The sequence below is a fragment of the Seriola aureovittata genome, chromosome 2, assembly GCF_021018895.1.
Source record: "Seriola aureovittata isolate HTS-2021-v1 ecotype China chromosome 2, ASM2101889v1, whole genome shotgun sequence".
Lineage (NCBI taxonomy): Eukaryota > Metazoa > Chordata > Actinopteri > Carangiformes > Carangidae > Seriola > Seriola aureovittata.
The window spans coordinates 3,781,990-3,797,583 of record NC_079365.1 but is presented as its reverse complement, the minus strand read 5'-3'; the positions used below and the strand labels follow the sequence as shown (position 1 = coordinate 3,797,583).

At 42.0% G+C, this 15,594-nt stretch overlaps 1 protein-coding gene across 2 annotated transcripts; it reads right to left on the bottom strand.

The window, feature by feature from the left end:
* Nucleotides 1-555: 555 nt before the first annotated feature.
* cldn19 (claudin 19) lies at nt 556-13,977 on the bottom strand. 2 transcript variants are annotated; one of them, XM_056399841.1, is made up of 5 exons: nt 13,198-13,977; nt 7,391-7,555; nt 6,958-7,042; nt 4,787-4,933; nt 556-2,086 (listed from the first exon to the last, which is right to left on the bottom strand). In XM_056399841.1, the coding sequence occupies exons 1-5, from the start codon at nt 13,418-13,420 to the stop codon at nt 2,050-2,052; spliced, it is 657 nt and encodes a 218-aa protein (XP_056255816.1). In that variant the 5' UTR covers nt 13,421-13,977; the 3' UTR covers nt 556-2,049. The 2 variants fall into 2 exon arrangements, with proteins under 2 accessions (XP_056255816.1, XP_056255808.1); XM_056399833.1 differs by having other exon boundaries at nt 556-1,550.
* Between the last annotated feature and the right edge of the window lie 1,617 nt (nt 13,978-15,594).

The window sequence follows — 15,594 nt, the reverse complement described above, 5'->3', positions numbered from 1 at the left end:
AGAAAAACACAGGAAAAATGTAAAATATGGGACCTTTAATGCAAAACCACAGGGTGCCATTGTGATACCATATAATAGCTAGAAAATATAAAATCCCCCCTATTGGATACACAGGATTAGTTATTTACAGAGGAGATGCTGTACCAGACAAAACATGGTGCTATTTAATTTCAGTTGGACTTTCAACTAAACTTTAAGTAAAATCTGAAGTGATCCTTTAATAATCTTTTTTTTTTTTTGTTGTAAGTTTCTTTTAAAGTTTTTACAGCAATTTCACTAGTGGGGATGTGAAGTTCACATAACCGTGTCCATCCAGATAAAAGCTAACCCTTCATTCCCAGCTCATGAGTTGTAGTGAGCTGTAGCAGTGGTAGTTAACTTTTTGAGTCCACCCCTGAGAATGTACCACAGTCCAGTGGAGCAGAAGTGGAATTCCACATCTGCAATTATTGAACAACAGGGCGCAAAAGAAGTATTTGAGCTGGAGAGGAGGAATGAGTGGAGGGAGCAAAAAGTCAGGAAACAACTGATGAAGCACTGACTCACAGCCAAAAATATTTTTATGTCGCTGTTTACTTTATTCTAAAAGAAACAGACAGGGGTATACTGTAAATGAGATGATACACAACATGGAGGAGGTAAATATTAGAGAAAGGAATGGCATGGTAAATAAATGCAGGCATCAGAAGGGCATTTGAACACAGGCGTTCCTTAGTATAGGAGACAGCACACAGTACAGTACATCCTTTAGAGTCAAAAATACAACGACTCTGTCATTCACACAAAATCATATTGGCACTTAACAAAACAAAATGAATGTACTGGGTATATCCTCAATCCAGGCTACTTGGAAACAGCCACACAGCTTCTTACAAAGAGCGCATAAGGCATTATGCTGAAGATCTATCGTATGTATGTGTTTGTTGTTTCTTAAGTGGTACTGTAGAGTAGCTTCACATTCATTTTCAGAAATCCCACAATAGAAAAAAAGGTAAATAGAACTGCTGGCAGAGGAAACTATGGACTCACATCCCTCAGATGGGACGTGAGACTATGAAGAATCTGTGTGGTCAAAAACATACATGTGAACAAACATGTGTTATAAGGCACTGTAGTAAAATATTATATATGTAGTAAAAAAAAAAAAAGAAAAAAGAAAAAAAAAAAAAAGAATAGAGCAGGTGGTACATACACCCGGGCATTTTAACATGTTATAGAAAACATACCCTGAATGACTGTCTCTCCCAAAGTCAGCAAAACAGACAAGACAAGCATATCATCTTTCTCAATCCCCCCTGAAACAACTATTTCATTTAATTCTCCCAAAACAATTTATTTCATTTCAACAAAGACTCTAATTTATGTTGCCACAATATACTTGAAAGGTTGCTGTTCGTAAATTCTCTCTCTAGTGGTGTCTGTCTGTTTTGAGTTCCTCAGTGAGAGGCTTTTGTCTGTTGACAGAATCTAAACCATGGTAAGGCCAGAAGACTCTCCCAAACTACAAGTACTGCTCCCTTTTCTCTGGTGGGGTACTTTTAACATTTGGTCTGCAATTCAAAAGGGAAAAAAAGACACGTTTCAGTCAAAGTACAGTCACAGCGGAGACAAAATAAACCCAGAAGAGACACATTTACAAAAACACCCAGAGGTCATAGGATATAAGTGAAGTCATCAATCAGCACAAACAAAACCACAAAGTGTTTCAACTCATTGTTAACTCTCAGCTGATAGTGGGGCAGAGGGTGGGTGTGGGAGGTGCAATAGAGTGTTTACAGGCTGAAATGGAGGTGGCCACCTCATTTCTTAAAGAAAAGATCTGATCAGAGTCCATATTTACAGAAAAGGCTCAGAAGGTTGGGGGAAAAATGGGAGAAGAGAGTGCATCTTAGTTCCCATTATAACTGATAAGGTGCAGATGTAGTACCGAGGAAAAGGGAAATGTTCTGCTACAAGAGGTCCAAATTTGGGTCTAAGAGGTAACGGGGAAAAAATGGGAAGACAGTGGTTGGACAGGCGGACAGTCCTCGATAAAAAGGCGAGGGCTGATCAGTCAGGGAAACTAGTTTCACTCAACAACTCTGCCCTGAATTAGAGGAGAGAAGAAGACAGTCGGAGAAGAACAGGATTAGAGGACAGGAGGGGAAATAAGAGACACAATAAGAGACCTCTCAGATTCTCACAACAACTATGAAGTGTTAGGAAGACGGTGAGATGCTTGATGACTGTAAAGATGTTAGCAGAGGGAGTGAAAGTCAGTGAGAAGGAGCGTGGGAGGTGATGCTACATGTCAGCTGGCTTCTAATCTACACATCAAAGAGATTACATGTACCGAATACGAGTATTAGTATTAGTAATGGTGACAACAACATATTACATCAGATTTCTCTGGCTGAACTTAAGTTAGCTGCTAGTTCATCAGCTGTATTTAAAGAAGAAACTGAAATTTAGGGAAATACTGTTTTCACTTTCACTTTCTTGACAATAATTAGACGGGAAGTTCAGTTTAGCTTAGCTTAAAAAGTGTAGCAGCTGGTTTAGCTGAAGCCAAAAGTAACAAAATCCACCTATGAGTTCCTCTATAGCTCAATAATTTTGACATTTTATCTTTAGAAAGAGCCAGGCTCGTTGTTTGCAGTCTTTATGCAATGCTAAGCTAACAGAAAACAGTCAGCCAATCAGAGGAGAGGCTCCCTCACCGACCTGTTGTTACTAGAGCTCCAGAGAGAAGCCCGAGAGAGGAGATGTAAAACTACATTGAGATGGTTTTTGGGTCTTAAAACCAAAAATATATCTTCTTATGGATCAACACTTCAAATAGAACACAGGAAAAGTGTAAAATATGGTACCCTTAATGAATGGATGTAACTGCTGGGAACACAGTGAATAAGTGAAATTCCCAAAATGTCAAACTCTTCTTTTAAATGTACATTTTTCTTATCTTTGGACATAGCTTTACAGGTAGTTCTACCAGACTTGTTGTTGAGCAATCCTCATTCAAAACACAGCTGCTACTGACATACCAGTGACGCCTGACCTTTCCCTTTATTTAAAGGGCAAAAGGAATTTCCTATAGAACCCCCCCCACCCACCCACCCACCCACACCCCCCAACCCCCCACAATCTGACAATAATAGAGCACTCCACAAACAAGTGTCTACCAAGAAGTGAGTCCGTATGACCGGGAAACGGGGCGACTGGGACCTATTCTAAGAAAAGTTAATGGCTTTATTATCTGGAACAGTGATGGACCAGCTCTTTTAGAAACACAAATGAGAGCAAAGCCACGTGGGAGCATCAACAGGGATCTCAAGAGCCAATTTAGACCTGCTGTTGAGCTTTTACAGGCTCTTATATGGCGCAGATTTTTAAAACTGCTGCAGATGCCTATTGTCATTTACCCCCATGGAGTCACTATGTGTAATAAACCAAACTGTGTCGACTGCAGTGAAGTTAAATACGACATGATTTGTGTTTATTTACTGCATCATGTCAGCTTACGGTCCACTGTAAAGTAATGTGTAATACTGTGCTAACGTCTTAGCTTATGATCCCCAGTCAGATTATACTTGTGAGCGAAGAACAGCTTAGATCTTAGACATTGGTTTGGTTATACCAGAGAGTCTATGACGGTGTGTATGAATGTGGAGTAATGGTGTTAGTAAACGTAGCGGGATGATATGTGTCAAAGAGAACCTCCACTTTCTCTCAGTGTTGAATAAAATGGTGAAATGATCATCGACAGCATTCACACTCAGTACAATCTCAGCAGACGCCTTTCACTAACAGTTTATCTCCACTGCTGCAGTTCAGATCGTGTCTCGGCACGTCGCTCTCGTCAGCTGACCGCTGCGTAAAACAGGAACTACACCTTCTTTTAAAATGAGGAAGCTGCTCAGCTGTTACAAAATTGCCGCCTGAGGCCTTAATTACACAGAGCACCTAACACACCTGCTTCTTTATCCTCAGTTATTTTGGTTAATCACACCTAAGCAGTCTTCATCAGGGTTATAGCTACTGAGCTCACGTCCTCTGTGTTTATTCTGAGCAGCAGGAATCAGTGTCATCTCTGATCATGACCTGAGTTCCTGAGGGAGAGGCAGAGGAGCTGCTCAGTAACCTTTCCATGTTTTTGAACAGCGGTTTTTACACAACCTAACTGCACCAGTGGAGTGTGAGTACACAATGCAATATGGAGGCAAAACACAGATGCAGCTCCAACCAGGAAGCATAGGACATGCTAAGTTCAGTGTCCATTCTGTCTGGGTATCTGCCGTGATGCAGCTTTTATTTTGCTTTTCGATTCACTTGAAATGTAGTTCTGCTGTAGCAAGAAACACATTTTGTCTTTCAGAAAGTGGATGACTCAGTGATTTTCGGGTCAGATTTAATCAGCCACGTTAATTTAAAGTAGATTAAATAATGACATTAAAGCACAAGAGGTTTCCATTCACAATACAAGCTTATCGTTATGTCAGTGAACTGGATGATTGACATCAAATATGTAGGTTGTATGTTCACAAATTTAAGTATGTAGTTTGTTTTAGCCACAAAAATGCATCTTACTTGTTGATAATGTGTCTGTGTGTAACACTGTATGTGGTATGTGTGAGTCCTTGTGTCTGCAAATGGATCCCAGTGTCTGAGTACTACATGATTGCATGCATGATAGTCTTTTGGTTTTGTATTAACAGGCATAATCTGAGTAAAAAGGGGGGGGGGTGCCAAGTGTGTCCTCTGCTCTCTGTTTGGGTGGCTGCTGGAAGGGGGTGGGGTTTACACGTACTCCCTGGCTGTGGAAGGCTGTGATTGGCGGTAATATTGCTGTCCTCGCATGTCATCTTTGGAGCAGGAGCAGCACAGCAAGGAGCCGCCCAGTACCGTGAGACTGGCCGCCGCCCAGCCCACGAACAGAGCTGAGCCGAACTCATACCTGTGGAGGAGGCAAAGGAGGAAGAGGATGTGAACAGGTATTCAGGCTTTAATCAATGGTAGATAACCTAGAGTCATTTCAACATTTTGTCCCAACACAGTAGTTCAAAACAGCTAATAACGGCATGGATCAAAACAACCTCATCTTATGGTTAGGTACAGAAACTGATGGATTCCCAAAAACTGAAAAATGAACACTGTCCTATTTTTAAAAATGAGCCCATAGGTCATCTGTGCAGCAGGTTATTATGACCAATAGTTACATTTTGTTGCTATAGGTAACATCTGGTGGTCATAGTAGTTATGATGAGTAACAAAGGGAGAAGTGCGGTGAGGTAGTATAAAGAGAGGCCACATCAGGAGGGGGTGGTGGATGGATGAATATGACACAGGAGAGCGGTGTTTGATTCCCGTGTGAAGGTAGGAGTTTATGTTGTTTCTATTATCCATGACCATTCAACAATGTTAACCACGTTGTTATTATTGTAACCATGACAACAAAGATTGTCTAATGTTGAGGCAGAAATTATTTTTACTCAAATCATGATCTTTTCCAAAAGCTAACCAAGCCATTATTATAGTAACCATAGTAACCATGGTGACACTGTTTGGTACAGTCCGTGTGTTTATTATTGTAACCATGACAACAAAGATCGTCTAATGTTGAGGATGTAATTATTTTAACCCAAATCAAGATCGTTTCCAAAAGCTAACCAAGCCACTATTATAGTAACCATGGTGACGAAGGTAGGTACGCCGCTGTTTGGTACAGTCGGTGTGTATATTATTGTGCCACCATAGGGGCGCTATTTGAGGAGACACTCCTATGGGTCATACGACCTGTATATTTGTTCAGGTTGAAGGAGTTGTTGGAAAAATGTTCAAATTCAAATTTTCCATGTTCACCAGCCATTAGCTTTATGAAATACATGTTGACTTTATTGATTTAGTTTTTGGTTCTTTGGCTGTAGCCAAACATGAAGTCGAATGGCCATTTTCCAGTGGCCTTGTTTGGGATGTATGTGGTACTGACCATCATTGACCGTCAAACACAAGCCTCGCAACTGTTGCAACTACAGAGTTCATTTATACAGCAAGCAATCACCAGCTGTTTCTAGTGTCAATATTACTTTTAATGTAGAACAAATGTTACACAGCCAGATTCTGACTTGTCTAAAAATAAGAAACAGGGCTGAAGTTGTCAAATATGTTAATGAACAAGAAGACTGAGAGGAAGTGGAAGCAGCAGAGAGAGAAAGAGAGAGAGAGAGAGAGAGAGAGAGAGAGAGAGGGAGAGAGAAATGAAAGAAAACTTCCTCAGTAACTTTTTAATTGTTCTGTAAACACTGAGATCGTCATTGTTTTGATGGCAGGCGTCTCGCCTTTCTGTCTGTTTCCATTTCCCATCTTCTTTTCAAGATCAGTTCAAAAAAAAAAAAATCACACAGTTGCAAAACACTTTGTTGTGGTCTTATATGCAAAATGAAGCTGAACTTTTTCATCTATTATTTGTTTAATCTGCCTGATATTTGTTCTTTTCAGAAAACTTTTTATGAACTTTTATGTGTTTGTGGAGTTTTTGCGGAGCATCTCAGTGGCGTAACAGATCAAACTGAAAGTGTTATCTCCCCATTAGCAACTCAATCCCACATCATATATATGACAGTAGCTATTCAAACACATTAGTTTAAAGACCAAACCTCCAGTGATTAATTTGATGTTTTTTGGATTGCATGAGGCAGCTGGCAAAATTTTAATATTCTTCCTCAAATTAGTCAAATACACAGTAGACTATGCAAAAAAGGAGATTTTCTCAGCCAATACTGATACTGATGATGGCTCAGAAGGCTGATAAGAATGCGTAACATTTACCATCACACCATATTATAAAAAATGTGCTTATCACTTTTCAGTTTAAATCTTGATAACAATGTTTCCTGACAGCTTTTGAGGAAAGGCATAAATATAACCTCTCATCTGTGGTGATTAAAGGATGAAGAGTTTGGCATCAGGTGAGCCACATACCTGGCATTGGGTGGTGTATTTGGGTTGAAGAACTGATAGGACACCTGAGTGGCATACCAGGACACGGACACCAGTGTACATAGACCTGTGGTAGGAGAAAAGATGCAAACAACTGAATGAGTTATGTGTGCCAATTAAGCCTGCAAATGTTCACCGCAGCTACAACAGCACACAAATGAACTGGGGAATCCTTGTTTACTTAATATGATCCCCTGCGGTTATGGTTTGTCTGAGATCAGTGGCTAATGTCTCTGAAATGACCACTTCCTGTTTACAGCAGGAACTCTTATTACCCAGAAGACTCCTGGTGAAAGATTCAGGCCAGAAAAATGTCAAACCAATCTCGCTAAATGCACTAATTGCAGGACATACTGCAGTATAATTTTAGTTGCAAGCTAAACAAAACCTTCACAGCACACAGCAGAAATCACACCTGCGAGCAGGAAGAGAGCTCCTCCGGTCACTGCGATGCGAGTCTTGGTGGTTGGGTTGTTATCTCCCACCTTAGTGCACTTCATGCCCACCACGCTGATGATCATGCCCATAAAACCCAGCAGTACCGACACCACCATGAGGGCCCGACATGTCTGGATGTGGACTAGATAAAGAAGAGGAAAGGAAGGAGGCAGGGACCGCAGAGGGGGCGCACAGAGCGGTGGATGAGATACAAGAGAAGAAGTGAAAGTAAGGGACAAAAAAAAAAGAAAAAAGAGGGAGGGAAAGTGTTGAGGAGATGAGAAAACAAATCTTTCAGTCCATCATCTGGAATAAAACGGACATTTCTAGACATAGAAGTGATAATTATAGAGGAATGAAGCTACACACGCCATGAAGGATTGATTGGTAACGACATGCATTTATACAGAAAGCTCATTAAGGAGAGTCCACCACTGTCCCATTTTCCAGAGCAGAGCAATTCCAGCTTTTTATTGTCCACAAGCGACCGTCGTGGCCAAGTTTTGAGACCTTAAATGATCCACCAGATCTTCCCCAGATCCTTCCTCTGTGGTTTTGCCTAATGCGCTGCCCACACAGGCCTCGGCGCACACATAACTTAGTGGGAGGAACATATTTACACATATTTACACACACATATGTATGAGTACACAATATCTGCACAGATGAAACACAGCTCCCTCTCTCACACACAGCAGCTGTAGGAGGGCCTGCTTTACATGGTTCACACAGTGGGATTAGTGTGGCTTTGTCACAAAGCAAGATTGTTTTCACGGGGCTGTCGCCACAGCGATCAGACGTTACTGCCTCAAACACAGCCGCACACACACATGTTAGCACAAAAAGCACTTAATGATACTGTCAAAATACTGATGGAGTGTGTCTTATTTACAACAGGCGAGGGGATTGTCAAAATCCCAGCAGCGAGAGAAAACATGCAAATTCCCAACATCCTGATTCTGATATCTGACAGAGCTGACAAATATGGTAATTAAAGTAAACACAACAGAGGTTTTCATACAGGTGTAACAGACAAGGTCACAGACATTAGCTTCAAATAACATTGACTTGAAGTGTAAGCCAGTGTTTATACACCGGAGGAGGGAGGCAGGAATCAAATGATGTCAAAGCCACAAATGCAACAGCAGCAAATAGACTGGAGCAGAAAGAACAAAAAGAATAGGAGAAAAAAGAGTAACAACTTTACTCAAGGTCCACTTACTAGTTTGTTTGTTTGTTTGTTTGTTTTTTTGTCCAGAGCTTACAACCATATCTCCTGGTTTTCAAGGTCAAGAAAGAATTCACACTCAAATACATCAGATGACAACAGAACAGAATAGTTTGGCTAAATAGAAATAGTTAATATAAGTAATAGTTAGTCATAACTCAAGGACCACTTACTAATTCTCTTTATGTCCAGAGCTTTCAACATACCTCCTGGTTTTCAAAGTAAAGGATGAACTTTTACTCAAACAGATCAGACCAGAATTGAACAGAATAGTTGAGCTAAATAGAATAGTTAACACAGTAGGTAATTTATAGTCTTAACTCAATGACTAGTCCTGTCTAGCTTTCAACTGCATCTCACACTCCAGCTGATGAGAGTTTTTTCAAGCTGTTTTCACGCTCAACTAGATTCAACTTTCCGTAAGATGTAAAATGTATCTTGTAGTTCTAGGGGGAAAAAAAATTACTGGACAATGAGTTTATGTTTTTATTTATTTGTTTATTTATTGTCAAACTACTTCTTCATGCTTCAGAACAGTTTAGCTTTTTCCTGGAGCTTTCAACCACACTTCATAGTCCTCAAAGCCCTTTAAAGTAACTGAGTAAGTGGACCTTTAAGTTTTTGTCTGTTGTAAGGGTCAGAATTTCATTCTTACTACTCTACTTTAGAATAGAATAGAATCGAATAGAAAGTGAATGTACATGTTTGACAAAATAAAATCACTTCTTATTGAGCAACAGTCTGAGTAGGAACCTAAAGTCATCATTTGTCATTGTGACAGAAACACACACCCCATCATTCAAGGCGCAGCAGTGATGTACCATTTCAGAGGCTGACCTGAGGGGACTCTTGATGGGAGGAAGAGGATGGAACAGTCTTTGAAGTCTGATTTATGGCTCCAGAGCTGCTTTTGATGGAGTATCTGAATGGTCTTCAACAGAGGGTGGTTTGATTTTTTTTTTTATTCTTTCATCCACTCTGAGCATTCCTCCTTTCTTCTGAGGGTGTGCGGGGGTTTAGCCCCCCCCCCCCCCCCATGCTAAATAACACTACTCTGACCAGTTTCAGTCGGTGACAAACCAGAAGGACATATGGGGGCCTTTGGGGTGAATGAGAGGTTAAAAGTGAGACAGAAGGGCTCGCTCACCCACTCTGCCCTCTCTTTCCAATGCCAAGGTTGGCAGTGCCAGCCACAAGCTTTCAATGAGTGTGTGTGTGTGTGTGTGTGTGTGTGTGTGTGTGTGTGTGTGTGTGTGTGTGTGTGTGTGGGCACTGTAAGGTCCCATTGTGAGATCACTTGTGATTCTTCCATACGTAATATCTGTTTGCCCACTCACAACTCAACTATAAAACTATACATTATTTAACATCTCCAGCCCTTTCCCCATCCAGCTCCACAAGCTCAAATTACAAACACACTAACATGATGTTCTCTGTTGTATTACCACAATTCAATTAGTAAAAATAACATTTTCCTTAACCAACTTCCCCTTAGTTAGTCCACTTTTAAGTACAAAGGACAGTATCCTAACAACATTGACTCAAGATCAAACTCTTAGAGCTAAAAGATGAGGCAGACAGAAAGACTGTGCTGTTATTGCTTACTGTGTGAGCAGATACACATCACACCCCTCGTTCTCTTATTGGATAGGAGGACAGTAACTTTACAGTGTATATTTACCATTGTGGTGGCACTACTCATCCTGACTGAGCCTGGGCCCCAACTCATCACGGATCCTTTTCCAGTCTTAAAAGATAACAGGTTATTTTCTATATTTTTCTTATTATCAACAAAACCCCAAGAAAAGACCAAATCACCAATGAGTGATTATCTGACTAACAAGTGTTAAAACCTGATATATCCTCTGTGCCACAGAGATCCACTGTCCAACTATTAGAGAAAGAATCAATGAACACGGCCATCCCACACAAACCGTCCTGCTGCCAGAACCACTCACTACCAGACTGAATGTGTATCAATCTGTGGCAGAAAACAGTCCCAACCAAATGCATTACTATTTACTCGTGTTTGATTGACACATTTTTTTGCCATTTTTTGCCTTTATTTGATAGAGACAGACAGGAAATGCAGGGAGAGACGTGCAGCAGATGGTCCAGCAGGCCAAGATTCAGGGCATTTGAGCATTTAGGTGTTATGCGCCCTAACCATTCAGCCATCAGACACCTGACCTAAAACCACAGCACCTAGCTGTTTTTTATTTTACTTTTTTAATTACTTAGCCTGTTGTAAAAAATAAAAAATAAAAAAAAGGTGGTATGTAATAGTGATATTTAAAGATTTTCATCTTCAGTAGAAACCAATGGGCTTGGGGGCCTTAGTGCCAAAGGAAGGAGAGGGGGGGTCAGGGGAGTATTGCAAGGAAGACTATGTGTTGATTTGATGCTTGTCCACTGATGGAGCAGATCAGGCCTTTTAGACAGCTGATCCAAGGTATCTAAAGTGTTCAATTAACTATAAGGAGCATAAAGAGAGATACACATTAGTGTAATGTTGTTAAATTAACATTGACCTGTTGAATCTCAAGCTGCATTCAGCAAGCAGAAATACCCTTTTACCAAAATGTATCGGACACAAAGTCATCTATAAAAAACCCTATAACCTATGTCTTTAACATTAAAGTGAAACTAAGGTGATTATATAATGTGACAGAACTGATTGGCAGGTGCAAATCAAGGTGTTTTTAATATCATGCATTTCTGCTTTTCCAGAGCTGTCCTTTCAGCACTACCATCCAGTCCTCCCAACCGTATATTATCCTCCTCATCATCATCATCATCTCCTTTTTCAGCTCAGCAGACCTGCAGCAGTTTCCCACTCTACAGATGCTTGGCAGCATCTGTAGAGTGCAGCACAGTCTGGTGAACAATTACAGCCACTATCACATGCTGCTCCCGCTGTGAATGTAGCCAGGAGAGGAGAGTTCCCTCACAACTCGGAACCAGTCTCACTACTGGATCAAACCAACGCCATAGGGGTGTTCAATCAGGATTCAGATTTCTCGGACCCCGGACACATGACCGAATGCTGATCTGCTCCATTTCATAATCTGTCTGGGGGAAACGCCTGAATAAACCTGTGATTGATCAAGAATGCTCGGTCACGACTTTTCCCCTTCAGTGTTGATTCAGAGGATCATGTATTTAACTCTTTGCACAGGTTTTCCTCAGTGTTGGTCTCCAGTCTGACTCTGCACTCACTGGGTGTGTTAATGGACAAATGGAACAATGTGCGCGTGTGGGGAAGACAGAGCACATTCTGGGAATATCTCTGGTGTTTGGCTCAACACTGCCCTTTTCTTCTCCTCACAGCCCCTATTCATCCGCAAGGACAATACGCTGTTCTTATCGCTGCAACGAACCAAAGGAGATGGGAGATCAGCGCGGACCCCCCACCCCACCCCCCCATTCCCCCCACCCCACCCTGTCACACAGGACACCACAGAAAATGTTTTGATATAATGAGTCAACCAAGACACCAAAATGTTTGCAAAGTGCCTCATTTGTTTGTCCAAGGAGAGTAAGTGTGCCACAGCAGGATTCACGAACACATCAGCCCCAGACCACAGAGAAAAACACACAAACTGGCGTGTTCAGTCGTTTAGTGAGAATGGCTTCTGGCCGAGCCCGCCCCCCCCCCCCGTAGCCTTTCATTAGAATCTCTAATGAAGGAATAAAAGGATGATTTAAGCAGGCAGTAGATGAATGGATTCATTTAATCTGGGCGCCATTAATTATGAGTCGCTGGGTCCTGCTTACAGATTGGAGATGACAGGAGGCTCATATTCTGAGCTAATTTATGTCTGAACCCCACATTCCTGACCCCCTCCCACTCCTCACACATTACGTTTCATGATGTTTTACACTTTTGAGACAGAACTGAACTTCATTAAAGACGTGAACAGCAGCATTTGAAGTGAGAAGTCTGAATTCAATACATCCCACATGGAGGGGGCTCGGGGAGCTGTTTTCCTTATCTGATCTCTGATCTGATTAATATGAATGGGCCAGCTACGACACACAACACCGGAGACACTTCTTGGGAAAACTCGGGAAGACTAAGTGAAAGTGGCTGATGAAAACTCACACACGACTCTCTTATCAAAAAGACTATTATTAAAGAAAATTAAAGGAAGGCAGCCAAAAAGAAAAAGTGTAAAAAAAAAAAAAAAAAATAGTGTGATTAAAAGAATTAGAAGAACCTTCCTTGGTGATGCATTAAGAGAGGATTATTGGCTTACTTGAATTTTAATTGTGCTTTTTCATCATCTGACAAATTAGCCAGTGAATATCACTTAATCACAGTTATAGTCACTGCACAGCTTCCCCATAAGGTATTCAACCCACTGAGGATTTTGCATACTTTCTTAGTTATATCATGTTTGAAATATGATAATAATCATGAATTCACAGAATGAGCATATAATCCTTCAAAAAGAAATTGTACCAAATACTTTGAATTTCATCAGTGTGAGGAGAGAAAGAACAAGTTAGAGAGTTTCAGGCTTTGTGGAACCGAACTCGAACGTTGTACTCACTGTCCAGCGAGAGCATGGAGTCAAAGATCTTGCACTGCACCTGTCCTGTACTCTGCGAGGCGCAGCTCATCCACAGCCCCTCGTACAGACCCACAGCCGTGATGATGGCATCGCCGGCGTACGACGACTGCTTCCACTGGGGTAAGGCTGTGGTGGAGATGATGCCGATCCAGCCGCCCAACGCCAGGAAATAACCCAACAACTGGAGACCTGAGTTGGCCATCCTCGTCTTATTTCTGTCTCTCTGTGTCTGTCTGACCTCTCTCTTTGTCTCTTCTGTTTTACTGGCAACAGCTTTTTGTTCAGCGGGACTCTGCTGTGGCCCTCGCTTTGTGCAGGCTTTGTGGACACACCTGCAGCAATCCTGTTACTTATTTGACTTTTCCCTTCACTGTCTGGTCCCTCTGAGCATCTCCTTCTGCCCCTCTGCTTTAACTCTCATCTGTAGATCTCCCCTCTTACTCCTTGTCTCTAACTCTTTCTTTCTTTCTCTCTCCACGTCCTGGGCTTGTTCTGGCCCCGTGAGTTGGGATGATGAGTGGACGTCTCCCCTCAGGACTGTCCTGTCTGATTTCTTGGTCTCTCTTGGGCTCAGTCAAAGTGGAAGAAAATCTTGGAGGTGGTCAGTGGTTTAGCTCATCAAGCATCGTCGCTGGGCTGCCTCACTCTCTGCATGGCTTCTTCCAGTTCTCTCTCTCTCTCTCTCTCTGTCTCTCTGCTGCTCGCTTACTTTCGCCCCACTACAATCTTTCCATCTGCTCCAGGCTCAAGTGGCTCAGTGAGGGGTGGCAGAAAAAAAAGTAAAAGGAAAAAAAAAAAAAAAAAAGAAAAAAAAAAACGTGAACACAAAAAGTCCTTAACAGGCTGACCACAAAGAGATGGGGGAAAGGGCTGGCCTGTGATTGGACTCTTCTGTCTTGTAGGAACGCCCACTAGGAGGGAAGAGGGATGGCCTTGTTGCGAAAATAAGCACTGTTTCAAGCAGAGAAGGAAAGGAAAAGCAAAAGCTGTGGCTCAGGGGGGAAAAGAGCAAAAGGTAAAGTCAGAATGACGAGTTTGTTGATGAAAAACGGTCAAGCATTTCTTGAAAAAAGAAAGGATTTTGACTCTGTATCTTAACCATTCAGTCAAACCCATCAACAAAGCTTCAGCGTGCTGCTTTGTTCAGGTATGGGATGCATTGATCCCTTAAAACTTTGCCGCCCCGCTGGAGGTGTGGAGAAAGGTGGTGGTAAAGTGCAACAAACACACGTAAATCAGCATCAAACAATGGCCGCCTGAAAGGGAAGTGTCACATCCAGACAGGCTCTCTAGAAATTATGGGCCTGCTGAGGCAAGCCTCCCCCGTCACCATGGCAACCCCCGACAAATGAAGGGAGAGAGAGCGAGAGTTCACCCGACTGTACATCCTTACGAGCTGTAAACGCAGACACACTCCAGGCTTTTGTTGGTGTGGAAAGGGGGGGGGGGGGCAGAAACCTAGCGTTCCCACAGTTGCGCGGCTCTCCTTCAGCTCAGCTCATTAAATTAGCCTCACTTCAGACTAACTCAATAATTCTATTCTGCCAATTAGACCATCAACACACTCTCTCTCAGAGACGTCGTCGTTTTCTCACATCTGTAAGAGACATGTCTCACCCCCACCTTGCACACACACACACTCACACACAGCCTGTCCACACAGCAAGCATGTTCTCGCCTGAACTCACACAGTTTGTCTTCAACAGACTTTGGTTGTAAAAAATGTAAATTCTCATAAGAATAAATAAAAACATAATGACAGATATATGGAAGCAAGAGAGTGTTGGTGGTTTTCTGAATTGTTCTGATGTAATTCACAGTAATTTCTCTCCACCTTCGGTTTTTCTTACTCGTTTCTTTGTGTTTTCTGTTTCTGTTTCTTTTCCTACGTCTCAAACCAATTCAGCCTTGAACTTGAACCTCAACCTGATCTCCCCTAACATCAAGAAAACACCATGTGAACATGCATGTGACCTCACTTATCTAGCAACAAGCTACACACACACACACACACACACACACACACACACACACACACATACACAAAGACCCATACATGGAGGTCTTACCAAGATTCAAACCAACCCAGTTTTTTTTAATCCTCTAACCTTTTCTCCGCCACACTCTTCTCGTAGCCTTGAATATTCAGGGTGTACGTATATGTGCAAACATTGTGTGATGAGGTTCGCAGTGTCTAATGAGGGGCTTCAACGTATGGGGTGAGTTGTGGTCAGAGCACAGAGGTCAGCTGAGCCCGGGAGGCGAGGAGAGATGAAAGAGAAGCTAAACAAGTGCTCAGGTCCGGTGGAGTGGGTGGAGTGGGGCGGGGGCTTCAACAGGGCTTCTAGAGGTCTTTCTGATTTTGAATCATAACAA